This window comes from Corvus kubaryi, unplaced genomic scaffold, assembly GCF_017639235.1.
Source record: "Corvus kubaryi isolate FWS band 111438036 unplaced genomic scaffold, C.kubaryi_AGA036_p1.0 split1-37355, whole genome shotgun sequence".
NCBI classification, from domain to species: domain Eukaryota; kingdom Metazoa; phylum Chordata; class Aves; order Passeriformes; family Corvidae; genus Corvus; species Corvus kubaryi.
Window position 1 is genome coordinate 2,105,506 of NW_024582078.1, and position 19,604 is coordinate 2,125,109.

The 19,604-nt window shown below is 60.3% G+C and overlaps 1 protein-coding gene across 1 annotated transcript in view; it reads left to right on the plus strand.

Moving 5' to 3' along the window:
• FOXP4 (forkhead box P4) overlaps positions 1 to 19,604 on the plus strand; it is a 38,109-nt gene that overhangs the window by 14,656 nt on the left and 3,849 nt on the right. The window contains exons 2-11 of the mRNA XM_042013324.1: positions 2,848 to 2,995; positions 4,659 to 4,745; positions 9,596 to 9,743; positions 10,233 to 10,437; positions 10,702 to 10,806; positions 13,382 to 13,469; positions 15,197 to 15,286; positions 16,168 to 16,369; positions 16,473 to 16,549; positions 16,697 to 16,798. Coding sequence (XP_041869258.1) covers positions 2,848 to 2,995; positions 4,659 to 4,745; positions 9,596 to 9,743; positions 10,233 to 10,437; positions 10,702 to 10,806; positions 13,382 to 13,469; positions 15,197 to 15,286; positions 16,168 to 16,369; positions 16,473 to 16,549; positions 16,697 to 16,798 — 1,252 coding nt within the window. The remainder of the gene's footprint in view (positions 1 to 2,847; positions 2,996 to 4,658; positions 4,746 to 9,595; positions 9,744 to 10,232; positions 10,438 to 10,701; positions 10,807 to 13,381; positions 13,470 to 15,196; positions 15,287 to 16,167; positions 16,370 to 16,472; positions 16,550 to 16,696; positions 16,799 to 19,604) is intronic.

Sequence of the window (19,604 nt, forward strand, 5' to 3'; positions counted from 1 at the left end):
GCCCCTGTGCTGCTCTGTGTGCAGGGGTGACACTCACCCCTCACAGCCCCTGTGCTGCTCTGTGTGCAGGGGTGACACTCACCCCTCACAGCCCCTGTGCTGCTCTGGTGCCATGGGGTGACACTCACCCCTCACAGCCCCTGTGCTGCTCTGTGTGCAGGGGTGACACTCATCCCTCACTGCCCCTGTGCTGCTCTGGTGCCATGGAGTGACACTCACCCCTCACTGCCCCTGTGCTGCTCTGGTGCCATGGGGTGACACTCACCCCTCACAGCCCCTGTGCTGCTCTGTGTGCAGGGGTGACACTCACCCCTCACAGCCCCTGTGCTGCTCTGCCCAGCACCGTTCAGCTCTCACGTTGTTGACCACTGGCATCCCAGATTTTGAGGCAGTTGCTGCCCAGATCCCGCTGTTATCCAGGGATGCCAGGCTGGCCTTGCTCCCTGCACACCGCTGCTCTGGCTGCTGGTGTGGGGTGTCCCAAGGCCTTGCTGTGCTGTCACCCTCCTGGGGTGTGCCCCTGTGGGGCTTTTAGCAGGTCGAGATGGACATTTCCAACCCCATTTCCATCCCCATTTTGTTTTCTCGGAGCAGCAGCTCTCCCTGTCCCCAACAGAGGCAGCTGGCACTGTCACCAGAGCTCGGGACAGAGAACCCCCAGCACTGGGGTTTGCTGGCCCCCACTGGGGTCAAGGCAATGCTGGAACATTCCCGGCACCGGGGTGTGGGATGAACGGGAGCAAAACCGACTGGAAGTGGGAATTTCCTCTTCTACTAAAAGTTCCTGCTTTCCCTGGAAACCTTAACTGGGAGAGGAGCATTTTCCATGCCATGGGGAAATTTTTCACGGGAATCAAGGAAGCAGCAGAGCCCGCGTGCCCCTCTCAAGTTCACCCCATTCCCACCTCACCCCCACACAGATCCACCACCATTTCTCCGTGTCAGCTCCACATCCGAGCGCTGGACGGTGGGGGGGGGAGAAAAAAAAAGCCATTTAATGCAGACAAAGGTTGTATGAAAATATAATTCTGCTTTTGTTAGCAGCCATCAAACTCTAAAAAGCGTCACTTTTGTTTTCTTGTAACATTGTGAAAACCTCGTGTCGGATCGAGAGCTGGGGCCCTCTCGACTAATCGCCTCTCCTTTGTGTTTTTAGATTATAGGGGCAATTAGTGTTGTCAAAACCTCTGGCAATTCTCTTTGCTCTTGACAGGGTGTCAGTCCGCTGGGCGAGAAATGGAAGGTGTTATAACTCTCCGGTAATTAGGATGCCTCCGATTTGAAAATGCCAGCAAACGTGTTCGAGGGGCCGCGGGAGGGGGTGGGGAGCCCGCCCGGGCTATGGGGGATGTGGAGGAGCAATTAATTAGGGGCTCTCATTCCGAGCACGCTGCCGGCTGATGAATTGGCAGAGGGAAATTAGCAGCGCTCCTGGGCGCGCACCTCGCTCTCCTCGCCAGCTTCCCCTCCTGCCCAGATGTTCACCCAGGGCTTGGCACAGCTGGCTGCGAGCACCTGGGTGCCCAACCAGCCGCTCCTCCCTGGGTGCTGGTGCCACGGGGGCTCTCTGGTGGGTGCTGGAGCCTTGCAGGGCGCTGGGGCTCATTCCTGAGCTCCAGCCCTTGGGTGGGAACTCGGAGGAATTAATCAATAACTCCGCCACGGAGGTGGCTGGAGGGGGAAACGTCGGTGACAAACAGAGCTGGCCCCGTGTCCGACACCTCCCTGCAGCAGAATGCCTGAGTAAATAGATAAGGCTCTGCAATCTCCCTTGAAGGTCAGCTGGACACGCACCACGGACGGGAGGGACTGCACAGGGCCGCCCTGTGGTCCCGTCCTCACTGGAGCGGCTGGAAGGGGTCCAGACTGGGCAGTCTGAGCATGACTGGGGGCATGGGAGGGCTGGCAGGAACCAGACTCTCAGTGGGACTTTGCTGGGTTTCTCTGCTCTTTGAGTTCCTGAGATCCTGGGATGAGGAGTTGTTTAGTTTGGATCAGAACCGGGTCCTTGGCTTGCAGCTGGAGCCCGCCTTGTGCTCTGCCTCATCCCACACGCCAGGGAGCTGTTCCCTCTTCCTGGGATCCCCTGGAAGATTCTGTGGCTGCTGGTGGCTCCTGCCCAGCAATTCTTACTTGCTTTTCCAGGAAAAGGGAGCATCCAGGAGGGTCATTAAATTCCAGCGTGGCCCTAACTCTGCCCAGAGCCTCAGGAAGAGCTTTGGGTTGGTGGGATCGGTGAAAAGCTGGCACAAGGCAGCTCTTGATGGCTCCATCCGGGCATTGCTCCACCTGGGCAGGACCCAGCAGGGCTGGGATCCATCACCGACACCTTCCCCGGAGCTGTGCCGGGAGTGTGGATCCATGTTTTGATAACCAAAGGCAGGGGCTGGCAGGTTCCCTCGGCCCTCCCTCCTCTTGGCACGGGAGTGACGGGAGTTACTGGTGTCAGCTGGAGGTAAAGCTTTGATGTGTCTGTGGAGAACCCCGTAACCTCTTCCTCGGTGCTCTGCTCTGCGGAGTTATTTGGGTGATCGGTATCTTCCCACTTCCCTGGTGTTTCCCTCCACCCTTCCCATGCTCCCAGCAGGGGAGGGAGCTGTGGTTTGATGTTCTGTTCCCCCAGTAAGCTGCATTTAAAGGAGAGCCCTCAGCTTGGAGGGGAGCTCATGGTTCAGGAAGCTTCATCCTGGTGCCAGTGGCACTGTGGGGCATCTCCCTGCCATTGCCACGTCCCAGGGAACGGACCTGGGCTTCATCCAAAGGTGACACAGGGATGGGGGATGTGGAGATGCTCTGGGAGAGGCGCTGTTGGTGTTTGGGGCGAGTTCTGCAGGTCGGGGCTGGCAGTGGTGACGTGTCCTTGCTGCCGCAGGTCCCCGTGTCCGTGGCCATGATGTCCCCGCAGATGATCACGCCACAGCAGATGCAGCAGATCCTCTCCCCGCCCCAGCTCCAGGCCCTCCTGCAGCAGCAGCAGGCGATAATGCTGCAACAGGTAATGCTGCACCGGGGCTGGATCCGCCCAGGGAATTCCCTCTGGGGTCTGGGAATGCTGGAATTTGTTGGAGGCAGAAAAATGGGTTCTTTCCTCCTTCTGCTCTCCACTTATTTCCTTTGGGATTCCCAGCACGTCCAGGGATGAAAAGAGCTGCAGGTGCTGACAGTGCTGATGCTGCCACCCTGAGCCGGGGTTTTAAAATCCAGAAAATTCCTCCTCAAGGGCTGATTTGGGGCTGCCCAGCTCCTGGGAAAAGCCGGTATGGGGATGGATGCTCCTGGCTCGATGTGCCCTGAGCAGAGCCCCCATGGCCACTGCTGGGCTTTGGGCAGGTGCCTGTGCCCAGCTCCAGAGCTGAGGTTTGTTTCTCATGGCCCTGCTTGGCTTTCCCAGAGATTTTAGTCGGATGGGGAGGGAAGAAAAAGGAGAAGGAAAAAAAAAAAGGAGATTTCCACTCCGAAACAAAATAGGTCTGCTTGGGTAAACAGCTTCCACCGGCTGGGAGAGAGGGAGAAACCCCACAAGCATCCTCCACACCCTTCCTCCTGCCTCCAGTACCTGTTTACTCCAAACAGGCTGATAAGGATTCAAGGTTGGCCCCAGGGAAAGAACAAAGGGTAAACACTACCCTGGGTGGGTCCTTCCACAAGCCTCTTTGGAGCCGGATAAAGAAACACGTTTGACTGCAAATTAAACAACCCAGGCCGGAATAGCTCACATTCTCCACCGGCAGCAAACCAAACATCACACCTCTCACCCCTGACCCAATGTTCCTGCTCCCAGCCCGGCCACGCCGCTGCGCCCTGGCTCGGGCTGGCTCGGGGGTAAACACCCAGCCCCTCCAAACCTGTTCTCCGACACAAACAGTGACTCGCTGCTGGCAGCCCCGAGCTGATAAAGGCTTCCCGGCATCCACAGGGACATTCCTGAGCCCCTTCGAGGCTGGGAGGGGGCTGGGGGGTCTCGCTGACCTCCCCGTGCCTTTTCCCCGCTCCCTGCATGCAGCAAATCCATCACCCACAGTTTATTTAGGGGCCAGGGCGAGAGCTGGCGGCGATGCCGGCAGGTCCCAACACTGCTTGTGGACACTGGGACCCTCTCCAGTGGCTCCTCGAGGGTTTATCCCTCTTTTGTGGCCCAGCAAATGCCTCTGCTTTGATTTGAGGGGCTGTTTTGCCTGCAGGGCTGAACCCCAGCTCTCACAGACCAGCAGTTGTGGCTGCTCCTGGCCCTTCCCAGCTGGGACCTCCCTGGCTCTCACAGTGCTTGCCAGGGGTGTTTTGGGGTCCCACCATGCCAAAACTGGGGTTTCCCCACCCTGAAATGCTCTGGGATGTGCCAGAGCACCCCAGCCTGCTTTTCTCTCAAGGGGCAGCGGGTTGGCATTAAAATAAACAGCAGGGTGGGCATTGGTGGTGTTTGGGGGGTCCAAGGGCCATGGGGATCCAGAGCCCTTTGGAATGGGGTTCCTCTGCTGCTCTGGCTCCTCCAGTGGGTCCTTTCCATCCCACCCTGCACCAGGTGACACAGGGAGCCTGCCCTGGTGACACAGTGCCAGGAGCTGGCATGGCTGTGGCAGAGCCTCGGTGCTGGGCACGGGGTGGTGAGGTGGGATCGGGGTGGTTCCACTGCTGATCCCGTTGCTCTCTTCCCTTCCCAGCTGCAGGAATACTACAAGAAGCAACAGGAGCAGCTTCACCTGCAGCTGTTGACCCAGCAGCAAGCCGGAAAGCAGCAACCCAAAGAGGTGAGCTCACCTGGAGGGCGCCGGGCCAGCAGAGCTGGTAGCAAATTAAAGGGGAACCAGCACCCCAGGGAGCCCACAGGGATGGGACACGGGGACATCCTGCTCTGGGGGTGCCAGGGTGGCCAGTCCAGTCACTGGGAGTTGTTGTTCTTCCTCCTTTTCCTCCTCCTCTTCCTCCCTCTCTGTGATCTGCTGCATCCAGGGGATGTGGGGTGTGGGGTACCAGCACTGGAGGGGCCACCAGACCCTCTCTGGTGACAGGGACAGGTCACAGCCCCCCAGCACAGAGCGAGGGCTCCCCAGATCCCCCCGTGGCGAGATCAGAGGAGGTGCAGCTGAGCCCTTGCCCTGCCAGGCTCTCAGCTTGGGCAGCCCAGTCCTTGCTGTGCCCTGGCGAGTGGGCAGGGCTGGTCAGGTGGCAACCAAAGCCGGGCTTTTCCTGCCGGGAAGGGCGGCTCTCCAACACACAGGGAATGTGGGAAACAGCAGTGATCCCAGCACAGGGCTTTTCCAGCACGAGACTCTGAGGTGGGCAGGGCTCTCAGACCCCCAGGACCATGTTGGCAGGGCTCCCAGTGATGAGGGATGTGCTCCTGGGCCACTCACTCCACATCCCTGGTGCAAGCAGAGGTGCTGGGGCTGTTCATGGCCATCACCCCTCCCAAAATCCAGCACCCTGATGGACACCCAGCACTTAAAACTCAGCTGTCTGGCAGAGAGGGAAGATTTTAAGCCCAGACTGTGCGTTGGGGTGGCACAGGGGGCACCCGATGGCAAAGCCATGTCGGCATCAGGGGACCAGGGTGGCTGTGGTGGCTCAGGGTCACCTGCTCCAGCCTCAGCCAGGGTCTTGCTGTGGGATGTTGGTGCGTTTACAGGGTCAGGTTTATCGGAGCCATCTCCAGGAGCTGCTGGAGCTCTGGGAAATGGGGGAGGCAGAGATGTGAGCTTCCTCAAGGACTTTCCTGCTGGCCCCGGAGATGTTCTCTCGCAGCACCGAGCAGGGATATAATTAAGCTCTAACAAAGCTCTTGCTTAGTGGGCTCCACTTTAAAAAGCGTGTGTTAACTTTTAATCAAATGGTACAGAGGAGACGGGAAATTTATCCAACAAGAAAGAGAAAGGAGGGAAGGGATGTTGGATGCTGCTGGAGGGGTGTGTGTCCAGCTTTCCAGCTGGGAAAAGCACTGAGGAGGTCCCAGCAAGGGGATGTCAGTGTTTCCCCTCCTCAAATTCCTCAGATGGGCTTTGGTTTCACCTCAAAAATTTGGGTAGCCGGTGTTCCTAAAGTCTGTGTTCGCCTTTGCCTGCTGGGAATGGCGATGCTGTGGCTTCCCTGAAGTTCAGGGAAGAGCTGGAGTGTCTGGGATGCCTCCACAGAGCTGCCCTTCATGGAAACCCACGGCCAGATTTAATTCCAGCCCCGCTGCAGGATTTGTAAACCCAGCACCTTCTGCTTCCCCTCTGCCCAGTTCCGAGGGCTGCTCTCGGTGCTGCTGTGAGTCAGCAGCTCGGAGCAGGACCCACAGGTGGGAACGGCACCGGGAAGGAGCCAGGAGGAGGGGCAGCATCTCCGGGAGGAGCAGCTCCGATCTCCCCCGGAGCAGGGGCAGCATCTCCGGGAGGAGCAGCTCCGATCCCCCTGGGAACAGGGGCAGAATCTCTGGGAGGAAGGGCTCCCATCTCCCCGGGAACAGGGGCAGCATCTCTGGCAGGAAAGGCTCTGATCTGCCCCGGAGCAGGGGCAGCATCTCCGGGAGGAGCAGCTCCGATCTCCCTGGGAGCAGCACAGCTGCTGGAGAAGGGCAGGACAGAAAAGAGGATGGAAATGTGTGGGAAGAGCCCGTCAGCAGCGTCCTGTCCCTAAGGATGTGGGGATGCTCCGTGTCCATGGGTGCTGCACCACGCTGGGGGCATGAGGAAGGGGCAGAGCAAGGCAGCTGATCCATGAATCCATGCATCCCGCCAGGATGGGGCTGAGCTGTGGCACATCCCAGACCATCCTGGAGCGTTTTCCTGTGCTGGGGTGTGAGGGTGAGCCCCCAGCCTCCAGCACTACCCTGGATGTGAGGGAAACAAGGAGCTGTGGTGCAGCCCCTCACCGTGGTGTCTCCCATCCCGCTCTTCCCAGGACACTTGGCTCCTCCAAGCCCAGTGCAAGCAGCATCGGGGTGCAGAGACCCCAATATCCCCTGGGAGGGTCTCCGTGTGTCCCCAAAGCTGCTGAGGGCGGGGGTTGTCCCTCTCCTAAGGCAGACAGGGCGGGGAGGGGGGGGCTGCTGGCGCCTAACCCCGGTGTCAGCTTAATGAAGTGCCGCTGTCAGTCCCGCGTGTCACGGCGCAAACTCCTCCTGATGTGCTCATAAATCAAAGTGACGGCGCCTCTTGCCCCGGTAGCTGCACCCACTCAGCTGCGTCTAATGCACGGCGATGCTGCAGACCCCCAGCCCCACACTGGGAATGGGCTGGGAATGGGCTGGGAATGAGCTGGGAATGAGCTGGGGGAGCCAAGCACAGGATTCGGCCCCAACACAGAGCCAGCTCCTCTGGGAGTGGCTTTTCCAACAGGAACAGGGTTTCTGGGGATCATTGGGGTGTGAGAATTTTGGGAAGGCTGGGGCTGTCATCCAGGCTCTCCCCACCCTGGTTGCTCCAGGGAAACTTTGGCTTGGAGCCCGTGGGCTGGTGGATGGCTCTGCACCTCTTCGCCCATCACTCAGGAGTTTTGAGGTCTGTGGTGCCACAGTTGTTCCCTAGGGATGGCAGATTGGCTCCCCCACAGGATCAGGTCTGGGTTTGAGTTCCTGGGGCTGGTTCTCCAGTTCCTGGTCTGGGGAAGATGGAGGGACATGGATTTGAGGCATGTGGAGGTGCAGGTTTAATCTATCACCGGGTTCAACACCATCTCTGCCAGAGCCACGTGTGGGTCAGAGCTGCCCGGGGGGCTCTGGGGGTCTGACTCCGGCCAGGCCAGGTCAGGAGAGTCCAGCTGGGCTGTGGAATGCAGGCAACGTGCCCAGGGATCCTCCTGACTTCATCCACTCCCAGTTCCTCAGCCTGGAAGTGATGTGGAGGAGGCTGTGTTGGAGCAGAGCTCGGGCTTGTCCCAGAGCCCTTGGGGAGGGTGGTGGTGGAGCCGGGAAGAGGAGCATCCCATCGCATCCCATCCCATTCCATCCCATCCCATCCCTTCCCATCCCATCCCATCCCATCCCTTCCCATCCCAGCTGCTGTTTCTAACCAGGGTGAGAACGGTGTGTCCATCCCACAGGGTGGCAGAGCTTCCCCTCGTGGGAGGGGACACCCTGGGGGACAGAGAAGCTGCTGTTAAAGCCCTCGGGCTGCAGCCTGGTCCTGCCCTTTGCCCTCCATCCTGCTGATCCCACGGCCTGGAGACCTCGTGGCTCAGGAGTCAGGGTGAGCGCAGGGATTTCTCTTCACTGAGCAGGAATTGCTTTGATTTGTGCCTTGATCTTTAAGCCTCAGAGGTGCAGGGCTAAGACAGAGCCAGGGAGGATCCAGATCTGACTTTGGGGAGGCAATTCCACTGTAGCCAAGAGGCAGAGAGGACAGGGAGAGTCCACACATCCCTGTGAGGCTGAGAAACTGGAATTAAACTCTGTGCCCTAGACAGGACTCATGGTCGTGCCTGATGTTGCAGAGAGGGATTTGGAGCCCATCCTCACCCTCTGATTCACAAAGCCAAGACTGAGCATCAACAGCATCCTCAGGGATCCACCTGCATCCAGTGGGACCCCAAGTGCTGGCCTCAAACTCAGTCATGGACTGGGGTTGCCACAGAGAGTCTGCTGCTCCCTGTTGATGCAGCCTCGGGGATCGCCAGTTCCCTGGAATTCCCAGTGCCTGGGGGACCTGAATCCCCACGATGCTCACAAAACAAGGACATCCCGATTGCAGAGCTCTTGTGCTCCTCAGCGAGGACACGGCCATGGAAACACTCGTCTGGGGGGCTGCAGAGTGCAGCGAGGGGGGGATGTGCCCCAGCAGGGCCCAGCCCGGCTCCTCGCTCCCCGCCGGCACCGTCTGCCCAAACGGGGGGGTTCGGGGGGGTTCACGGGGTCAGGGAGCCGCCTGCCCCACTAATGAGGCCGGGCAGCCCCGGGGCAGCTCCCCTCTCCCGGCCGGCTCGGATTAGCAACTGCCTGTCCCCAGCCCTAATTGAATTCTCTCCCCTTCACTTAATTCTCATGGATTTCTCGGTGCCTCCCCAGGGACCCATCCTGCCTAACTAGTTTAGGGCCAGCGATGCTGGTCAGAGCCTGGCCAGCTCCGGGGGGTGGGGGGAGAGTCACCTACTTGGGGGGTGCCTGTGGCCAGGGTGGGGACACGAGTGCTGGCACTGGGCACCCCCTCCCTGGCACCAGTTTCAGCCCCAAGAAGAGGCTCATACTGGTCATTTTTGACAAACAGGGATCATTTTCTTCCTTAACAGAGGGTTCTGTGCCTGTTGCCTGCTGGGAACCCCCTTTTTGTACACCGACCCCACAGCTGAGCCTCCCCCGTTGGACCCCCCAGCCGGGCTTTGCAGGTTCCTCCCAGCACAGCTCCGAGCAAGCCCCCAGCTCCTCTCTCTCCCTTTCCTTCCAGCGCTTTATTTTTCCCTTCCCCTTTTCCCTTTCCTTCTCCTCCTCTTCCGATAGATCAAAGCCTCCGTCCAGCTCAGCCGGGAGCCGAGCAGGCCCCGCAGCGGGATGGAGGCACCGCCAGGCGCGGTGTCCCCGCCGCTGCCACCCCTCGCTGCCAGCGCCCCTCGCCGCGGCCTCCAACCCCCGCCTGCCCTGCCAGGCCGGGAATAAAGCTTGGATTTGTCCCTCCTTTTGTCTCGGCAGCCGTTGGGGAACAAGCAGCTGGCCTTCCAGCAGCAGCTCCTGCAGATGCAGCAGCTCCAGCAGCAGCACCTGTTAAACCTGCAGCGCCAGGGCCTGGTGAGCCTCCCGCCGGGGCAGGGCACCGTGCCCCTGCAGACCCTGCCCCAAGGTAAGGGGCCCGGCCTGGGGGGGTTCCTGGGCTGCAGCTTGCCCGGCTCTGGGTGAGGGGGGCTGGGGAGGGGCTGTGGTGTTGGGTTTTGTGATGCCCCCAAAGTTTGGGGGGTGGTGGTGGCAGCGGTTGGAGATGTGCGGGGTTGGGCTCCGGGTTCCTGTGGCACCTGTGGCAGAGGGGTGCAGGGTTGGGGCAGCTCTTCCTCTGGCAGAAGGGTGCCAGGATTTGGGGCACCTCCTCCTCTCTCAGAAGGGTGCCAGGATTTGGGAAGCCAGGCTCTCCTCCCTTCTGGGAACAGCTCTGTGGGTGCTGCAGGTGCCTTGTTTTGGGTTTCCCAATGGGGCCGTGCAGCCTCCCCTTGCTGTACCCAGCTCCAGGTGATGCTTTCCCAGTGGTGGGTGAGATTTGGGGAGTCAGGGAGCAGGGAGGGTGCCCTGGGTGCTGCCCCACATCCCTGCTGATGCTGGTCACTCTCCTGTGCCGCAGCTGTTTGCCCCTCGGACCTCCAGCAGCTCTGGAAGGAGGTCACGGCCGCCCAGCCCGTCGAGGACAGCATTAAGCAGGAAGGTCTTGACCTCACCACCAACACCTCCAACTCTACCTCGTTTTCGGCCGCCAAGGTCTCGCCTCCCATTTCCCATCACCCTCTGCCCAATGGACAGAGCACCATGCACACGCCGAGAAGGGACAGGTAGAGCCGGGTCGGGCCCTGGCACTTTGTGTTTTTATTCCTGGGCAGGTGGAAGGGGCCGGGATCCATCGCCCATAGGGCTGGGAGGGGTGAGGGGTTTCTGCCCACCCCGCAAATGAGGCCTGGCGCTGTTTTGCTGCATCCAGAGGACAGGGAACCATCGCTGTGGGGTCTCCCATGGGGTGCCCCAGGGCTGTCCCCATGCCTGGGAATGCTGGAGCATCCCGGCTGCCCCATCTGAAGGCCCCTTTGCCTCCTGTGCAGCTCTTCCCACGAAGAGACCCCCGGCTCCCACCCGCTCTACGGCCACGGAGAGTGCAAGTGGCCTGGCTGCGAAACCCTCTGTGAGGACTTGGGGCAGTTTGTCAAGTAAGTGTCACCTTTCTGGGGGAGCTTTTTCTGTCTCAAGCTGGGACAGAACGGAGCTGGTGGAGGGGAAGATCCTGAGAATTGGTTTGGCCACCCCAAAGTGTCTGACCAGAGTTGGGTGACCCCATGAAGAAGGAGAACACACAGCAGGGGTTGCTGCTGGTGTTGTCCCATCCTTGGAAGCGTCCAAGGCCAGGCTGGCTTGGAGCGCAAGGCGACCCTGCCCACAGCAAAGGTGGAAGGGGATGAGCTTTCTGAGCATTTCCAAGGCAAACCATGGGATGAGTGGATGATCTGGAGGAGGCCAGAGCCCGGGCAGGCGCTGGCAGCAGGCGAGGGGGGCTGGCAGTGCTGGTGGGGGGCGCGGGGGGAGGCAGCAGATGGCAGATGGCACCGCTGACACCGCTTGTGGGCTCCGGCGCTGACTGATTAACTCTGCTGTCGGAGAGCCCTCTGCTAGCGTCAGGGTCAAACAAATTGTTTTCACGCTTCGTCAGAGGTTTACTTAATTAGTTCATTTGCAATTAGATCTCTTTGTAGCCGGGATTTTTAGCAAAGACATCAGAAGGAGCTGACGGGCTGGCGGGCTCCTTCCCCCGCCTCCCCGGCTGTCTGCTCGGCGAGCGCCGCACTCCGCGGCGGGCGGGTTTTGGGGTTTTCCAAACTCATCCTCTGTCCTCTGCCACACTCTCAGGGCTGGCTCCAGCGGGAATAGCCCTTGGACTGTGCCAGCTCACTCATTCCCAGGGAAGGAGCTGGGCAGAGGCCTTGCCCGGGAGGACGAGGAGATGCGAAGGCAGCCCAGGGATGAGTGAGAGGATGATTCAGCCTCCTGTGTCCTCCTTGCTCTGCCTCTGAGTCATGGGGTGAACCCAGATAAGGCATCTCCTCCCGCCTGGCAGGGCATGTTGGAGTGGCACAGGGCAGATGAGCCAGCTCCGGGTTGGGAGCTGGAGCTGGAGCTGGCAGGGAATGCCCAGGGCTGGGTCACGGGGCTGGCAGAGCCCTGCTGTGCCAGCCTGGATCCCTGTGTCCCACCTTCCTGCCCCCCTAGGCACAAGGGCAGCCTTCCCCAGGGTTTCTGTCCCCTCCCTGCCCACGGGGGTACGGGTCAGGGTGTGGGACAGACAGACAGAAAACTTCCAGCTGCCAAAGGCCAAGTCCAGCTGGAGCCTAGACCCTGCCTTGAGTCTGGGCACCAGCCTGGAGCCTCCGAGGAGCAGCCCCTCCGAGGAGCAGCTCGGGTGGTCTGTGCTGGGCTGGGAGGGGGCAGCGTGGCCTTGGAGCCGTGGTTGATCAGGATGAGGGTCAGTGGGAAATGGCCTCATTCCCGCTTGGCTCCGGTAGCTGTTTTTCCCTGGAGAAGCAGCCGTGCCCTGGCTGTGCCGTGCAGGGAGAGGAGCAGGGCTGGGGCTCTGGGGCATTGCTCACGGATGGGTTTGGCAGCTGGGCCCGGTTCCCTGACTTGTCTGTGCAAGCTGGGGCTGGAAGGCTCTTGCAGGCGGCCGGGTGAGACTCCTGCCTTTTCCGCATCCGGAGCCAGCCTGGAGAGCGGCTCCTGAGGCGCCTGCTCCGGGGGTGTCTCTGTCTTAGTCCTGGGGAACACCTGGCACACGGCCCCTGGGACCCCCCAGCGTCACCTTTTGGGGTATTCCAAGGGTGGAACTGCCCAGAATTCCCTCCAACCCATCCTGCTCCTCCAGTGAGACCCCCCCCGAGTTTGTGCCCACCCCAGCAAGGACATGGCCTGGCCTTGTGACATCCTCGGGGCTGGCTGTGCCCCCAGGCTGCTGCTCTGCTGGCTTTGGGGGCGAGGTGATGCCAGGATGTCCCTGGCTCTGCAGCAAGTGACAACCGTGTCACCAGGAGCCCTTCCCCTCCCTGAGGAGGAGGGAGGGCAGCAAGGACCAAAGGTCCTGGTGCTTCCTAAATATGAACACGAGGCAGGGAGGTGGCAGGATGGGGAACAGCCTGGAAATGCCACCCTCTGCCCTCGGGGCTTTCCTTGGAGGGTGCCAGTCACCCTCCCATAACGCTGCCTTTGTCCTGGAACCTGCTCCTCAGGTCTTCTTGGCACCTCCTGCCAGCAGCCTGCTCCAGGACAATCCATGGGCTTTCCCTCAGCCAGAGGCTGCTCCTAAACACCCCGGGGCTGCCACGGGTAGGGCTGAGTGTCTCAGCTGCCCTCCAGCCGGGGTTTGGGGTGGTGGCACAGCCTGGTTTGCTCAGTCATCTCCGTGCCTCAGTTTCCCTCTTGCTCCTCCTGCTTTGGGCAGCGGTGCTGCAGCATCCCTGAGCAATTTGCAGGTCAGGGCTGCTCGCAGGTGTGGTCCCAGCAGAGGGGCTGAGTGTCTCAGTCACCCTCCAGCTGGGGTTTGGGGTGGTGGCACAGCCCGGTTCGCTCAGTCATCTCCGTGCCTCAGTTTCCCTTGTGCTCACCCCGCTTTGGGCAGCAGGGCCGGAGCATTCCTGAGCAATTTGCAGGTCGGGACTGATCCCAGGTGTGGCCCCAGCGGAGGGGGCCGAGGTTTGGGCATGCCCAGGCCTAACCAAGCCTCCGTGCTCTCCTCCCCAGACACCTCAACACAGAACATGCACTTGATGACCGAAGCACGGCCCAGTGTCGAGTCCAGATGCAAGTGGTACAGCAGCTGGAGATACAGGTGGGTGTGTCACCCCAGCCCCCATGGACACGGGGACAAAAAGCCACCTCGTTGTCACTCTGTGTCTTGGCTGCTCCCCTCAGGAGAGGGCGACAGGGTTGGGGACTGTAACCATCCCCCTGAGGACTCGTTTTGAACACCCTTCCCAATAGGAATCCTGCATCCAGGTGGAAATCAAGCCCTCAAACGAGTTCCCCTTTCATCCCAAAGCGTCCCTGTGGGTGAAAGGAGATGCCACAGATGTGGAAGGCCGGAGCTGCCGGCAGGGTTTGTCCCCACAGGGGGGACATGGGCTGTGCCACCTCGCTGGGAGCCCCAGGGCTGCTTGGAAACCAGGCCACTTATTTTTTGGTGGCTGAGTGTGGTCTTCGGAGCCCAACTTTGGGGCGCTATTTTTGGCAAGGCGGTTCTTTAAATAGTGCTTTTCCCAGCCTTTCCAAGCCCCCAGCGTGCTGTGCAGAATTCAGTTAATGGAGAAGGGAGAGGGGAAAAAAGGGGAGGAAATGGGAGGGGGCAGGGGGTCACTCCCTGAGACCCCCGTGGTGTGACAGAGCCTGGGGCTGGCAGGGGCTCAGGGTGGCGTGTGCCCGTGGCTGTGTGTGACACCACAGGGGACACTGGCCCAGGGCGCAGCGGGATGAAGGGTGCAGCACCCTTGGGACCCCCCACTCAGAATTAGGGGGCTCACAGGGGCCGTGGGATGGGGGGTGACACAGCCAAACCGGGGTGGGTGGCGAGGCTGCATCCTCCCGGGCGATCCATCCCGCTCCCCATCCCTGTCAAAGCCAGAGGTTGAAAGCAATTCCTGGGGCTTAAAGAGGGGAGGGAAAAGAAGAGGGGAGGAGGGAAAAAAAATAAAAAAACCCCAAAGCTGAAGGGCGAGAGCAGAGCTGTGTGTGCAGAGAGGAACCTGCCACGGAGCCACCAATTAGAAAGTTTGGAGCGCGGAGCTCCCGCTGTGCCGGCGAGGAGCGTCTGCATCACGAGGGGAGAGCTGTCAGCTCTAATGAGCTCCTCGGCAGCCGGAGCTGCTCCAAACTTGCGGCAAACTCCGCTCTGCCTCCTGCTTTTAACCCCTTCCTCGCCCGCCCGGGGAGGGGGCTTGGCTGGTGTGCGGGGACCCCCCGAGCTTGAGGGGTGCGGGTGGAAAGGGAAGGTGACGGGAAGGGAGCGGAGTGTCAGATCCCATCGGCTCCGCCGGGCTCAAAGTCTCTCCTGGTGCCACAGTGAATATTTCACCCTTGCCCGCACTCCCGGGGAGTAAACAGGAGGCAGGGAGCAATTACAGCGATGTGGGAATGCGGGTGGATGGAGGGAGGGATGGACGGGGAGCAGGAGGAGAGTAAAGGGGACAGGGACAGTGACAGCAGGCACTGGGCACGGGGACAGGAGCACCCAGGAGGCAGAGCCAGGGCTGTGGTGGGTGGCCCTGCAGGTGGGTGGCAGCCTGGAGGCTCTGGGAATGGCTCCGTGGATTTTTCCCCTGAGTGCACACACGGAGCTGGAGCGGCCCCTGCGCCCCCCAGGGTGGGTGCAGCACCCCCCACACAGGGGCACTGCCCCGCTGGGGCTCTCGGGAGCCAGCATCGGGCAGGAGGTGGCACCTGAGGGTTGCTGCCTGTCCAGACCAGGGCTGGGGGCTCGTGGCAGCTCCTCCAGGCTGTGGGCACCTCCATGGTGACTTTGGCACAGTCTGACCATCCCCTCCTGCTTCGTGCCTCCCTCAGCTGGCCAAGGAGAGCGAGCGTCTCCAGGCAATGATGGCCCATCTTCACATGAGACCTTCAGAGCCAAAGCCTTTCAGCCAGCCTGTAAGCGTGAGTCCCTTCCTGCCCTCTATGTCCCCTCCCCGCTGGCTGCTGTCCCCTCCCTTGCCCTCTGCTCGGTCACCTGATGGGCTCTGTGGGATGGACATGCCCTGGCCACCCTCTGGCACAGCCTGGTCCCTCGTGCCATGAGCAGGAGGGAAATGCAGCTGCTCCGCCAGCTCCGACATGGAGTGGGTGCATCCCATCCCATGGGTTCATCCCATCCCACTGTTGCACCCCTATTCCATGGGTACATCCCCATCCCATGGGTTCATCCCCATCCCATGGGTTCATCCCATCCCACTGTTGCACCTCCATTCCACGGGTACATCCCCCTCCCATGGGTTCATCCCACAGGGGCATCCCCATCCCATGAGTTCATCCCCATCCCATGGGTTCATCCCCATCCCATGGGTTCATCCCACAGGGGCATCCCCATCCCATGGGTTCATCCCCATCTATGGGTTCATCCCCATCCCACTGTTGCACTCCCATTCTGTGGGTGCATCCCCATCCCATGGGTCCATCCCATGGGTTCATCCCCATCCCACACGTTCATCCCCATCCCATACATTCATTCCCATCCCATGGGTTCATCCCCATCCCATACATTCATTCCCATCCCATGGGTTCATCCCCATCCCATACATTCATCCCCATCCCATGGGTTCATCCCTATCCCACACGTTCATCCCCATCCCAAGGGTTCATCCCATGGGTTCTTCCCACAGGTTCATCCCCATCCCACAGTTACATCCCCACCCCTGGCTGCATCCCACCCTTTCCAAGCCCACCAATTCCCCCCCGCCAGCCCATCCCCGCCTGCTCCAGGGATGTTCCCAGCACTCTCCCAGCCTTCCCAACCCCTCCCTCCCCGCCTGTCCATGCAGCTGAACCTGGTCTCCAGCGCCACCCTCTCCAAGAGCACTTCCGACACGTTTCCCGACGGTTTACCTCATCCCCCCACCTCGGCCACGGCGCCCATCACCCCCCTGCGGCAGGGCCCCTCCGTCATCAGCTCTTCCACTTTACACAACGTGGGGCCCATCCGCAGGAGGAACTCGGAGAAGTTCTGCACCCCAATCTCTTCAGGTGAGCTCCGGGGTGGGGCTCAGTGCCCTCCACGGGGTGCAGAGTGAGGGGCAGAGTGGGTCTCTTCACTCCAGGGCCTCTCCCCGTTGTTGTCCCCCTGCAGAGCTTGCACAGAATCACGAGTTTTACAAAAACGCCGACGTCCGGCCGCCCTTCACGTACGCCTCGCTCATCCGGCAGGTGAGGGGCTCCCTGAGCCAGGGGGTGCAGCTCTGCACCCCAAAACCCTCCCTGAGCACCCCCCACCTGCTGAACCCCCATCTCTGCCCCATGGGATGGGTGTCAAACCCCTCCAGTGACGGCCTTGTCCCCTCTCTGCCTGCTCAGGCCATCCTGGAGACCCCCGACAGGCAGCTAACGTTGAATGAAATCTATAACTGGTTCACGCGGATGTTCGCCTACTTCCGGAGGAACACGGCCACCTGGAAGGTGAGAGCAGCCCTGCCTGGCACTCTGGGGTCACCCCATCCCACCCTGGCTCACCCCATCCCACCCTGAGCTCACCCCAACCCCCCCGGGCTCACCCCAACCCACCCTGAGCTCACCCCAACCCACCCGGGCCCGGCTGCTGCAGGAGATGCTCCTGTACTGAAGGACCATTTCATTGCCCACCTCTAAAATGGTGCAGGAAGTGATTTTAGGACCAAATCCCATTTTTTTGCCCCCCAAAACACCTTGCTGGGCTGTGGGGATGTATCACCCCTGCAGTAGGATACAGCAAAGAGCTGTGTTGTAAAATCCTGGGATTTTCTCTGGAGAAGAAGGGCAGAGGCAGGAGGGAGAGACTGGAAATAGCAAATAAGGTTAATGATAACCTGGGGGCAGGCGACACTGTGGTGGCTGGGTCTCGGTGGTGGCTGGGAATGCAGGTCCTGATCCACAGGGAGGGATGGAGAGGGGGTGCCAGGGGGATCATCAGCAAGGGGAACCCCTCTGCCAGCCCCCAACAGCTGCCTGTGCCCTTCAGGTCCCTCCACCCATCTCACAGGCAGATTTTGTCACTGAGGAGGTTCTGTCACCAGCCTGGGCTGGTGAATTTTGGAATTCCCCAGAATTTGGAGTGAATTTTGGGGCAGCACATGAGTGCTGGGGGCTGCTCCCCCTTTGATTTTTAGAAATCAGAGCTGGGAAAAGCCAGCTCAGAGGAGCAGGAGGGGTGTGGAAGGAGCAGTTCTGTGATTCTGAGATTCACTTCTTGCCTCGACCAGGAAAGATTGATTTATTTATTGTTTCCTGCTGCACGTATTTACTGAGAGGGCAGCTCAGCTCCCTCCTGCTCGGGGCAGCCAGGAGTGAAGTGGCACAGGGAGACCTGTTAGTTTAAATAAAAATAATTAAAATCAGCCAGGTGCAAGTGAGATGGAGCTTTTGGAGAGGGTTGAGGAGGAGGAATCTGTTCTCCAGGAGCCCAGAGCCCCCATGTGTCACTGCTGCAGAGCCAGGCTTTGCTTCCACAGGAAACATTTGGGTTATCCCTAAACTTTTGGGTGGATATCGGGCATTTTGGCTCCCTGGGCAAAGCCCTGGAATGGGGACAGGGTGGCAGCAATGGGGCAGAGCCCACTGTGGCCATCACTGGTCCCCGGGCCCTCATTTCCCCCACTGCAATGAGATCATGGCTGGTGAAAATGCCTTTTTTCTGCCTTTTTATTGCTGAAAGGAATAAATATTTTGGGGTTTTTTTGCAGTTTCCACACACGCCATGTTAGCAAGGGCAGAGTTGGAGAAGGGCATCCCCCAGTTTTCTGCTTCCCTTTTCTTTTATTCTTTATTTTTTCCTGTTCTACCCCAAAAAAGGGATGGCAGGGGATTAAAAAGAGCTGGAGTAGAGGGGGATAATTCCCTTCACAACTTCTGGTGTCCAAAGCCAGGCTTCTTCTTAAAGAGGGGGATACACAGGAACAATAACCTATTTCCTCTCCTTGAAAACCACTTTTCTGGGTTTTTTCCCTCAATTCCTGTAGCCCCCCCCCCCCGGGATGGGACAGGAATGCTGGGGACCAAAGTGGGGAACCCACGGGGAGACCCCAGCAGGACCCAGGGAGTGGGTGGAGGGTGCAGAGCAAACATCGTTAGAGGAGAGAGATGAGAAGCAAACAGAGCAGCTGGGCCTGGCTCTGAACAAACACTGGCTGGAAACACAAAAGCCACCTCGGGCTGAGAGGGGGGACACGTCCCCTACGCCATCAGGGGGTCCCAAATCGGGGGGCTGGCCTGGGACCTCCACACCCAGCACAGGGAAGGGGCATCCCAGGCTCCAGGGATGCAGGATCACATCCTGCCCACTGCCAGGATTTCTTTTGTCCCCACCTGAGCCTTTCCAGGCCCATCCCTGCCGGTGCCTCAGAGCAGGGGGGTGTCACCGGGCGGGGGGGAAGAGGGGGCATGGACGCTGTGGGCAGGGAAGGTTCCGGCTTTGCCACACTCGTGGCTGCAGCCAGGGCTTTGTTTGGACGAAAGGAAGGAGGGAGTGTGGGCAGGAGCCGGCCTGGCGAGGGAGGGACGTGCTGGGTGTGCTCACAGGGGACAGGGGGTCAAGGGCAGTGGCAGCACCCAGCCCTGGGGTGAGGGCAGAGTGGGGGACAAGGCCATGTCATGCTCCCTGGGAGCCTCTTGGAATGCCAGGTCCCTGGAATTCTGTGAGGTGCAGCGTGACCCCGCTCCCTGGGTTTGGGCCCAAGGGGTGCCACGGGCCCTGTGCCAGGGCATGGCCCAAATGGAGCGTGTCCCTTTGGGTGACAGTGGCAGTGGCACCAGGCGGGGACCCAGGGCCTGGCTTCAACCACACCAAGTGTCCCCTGAGGAGCTGGGGCAGCTGAATGGGGGTCCTGCTGTGACCCAGGGGTTCCCCCCAAAAAACCCCACCAAGCAGCGCCGACCGGGCCCAAATCTCCCTCCCCAGGGACCCTGGGAGCTGCTTACAGAGTGTCCCCTTAGGGCTGGCTCTGCCAAAGGGTGACGGGAGCCTGTCCCCGCTGCTTGGCACCCTGGCACCCTGGCACCATGGCATGGCTGGAGGAGAGACGGATGGATGGATGGATGGAGGGATGGATGGATAGATAGATGGAGGGATGGATGGATGGATGGAGGGAGGGATGGATCCATGGATGGATGGATGGATGGAGGAATGGATGGATGGATGGATAGATAGAGGGATGGAGGGATGGCTGGATGGATGGATGGATGGATGGATAGATGGAGGGATGGATGGATGGATGGATGGATGGATGGATGG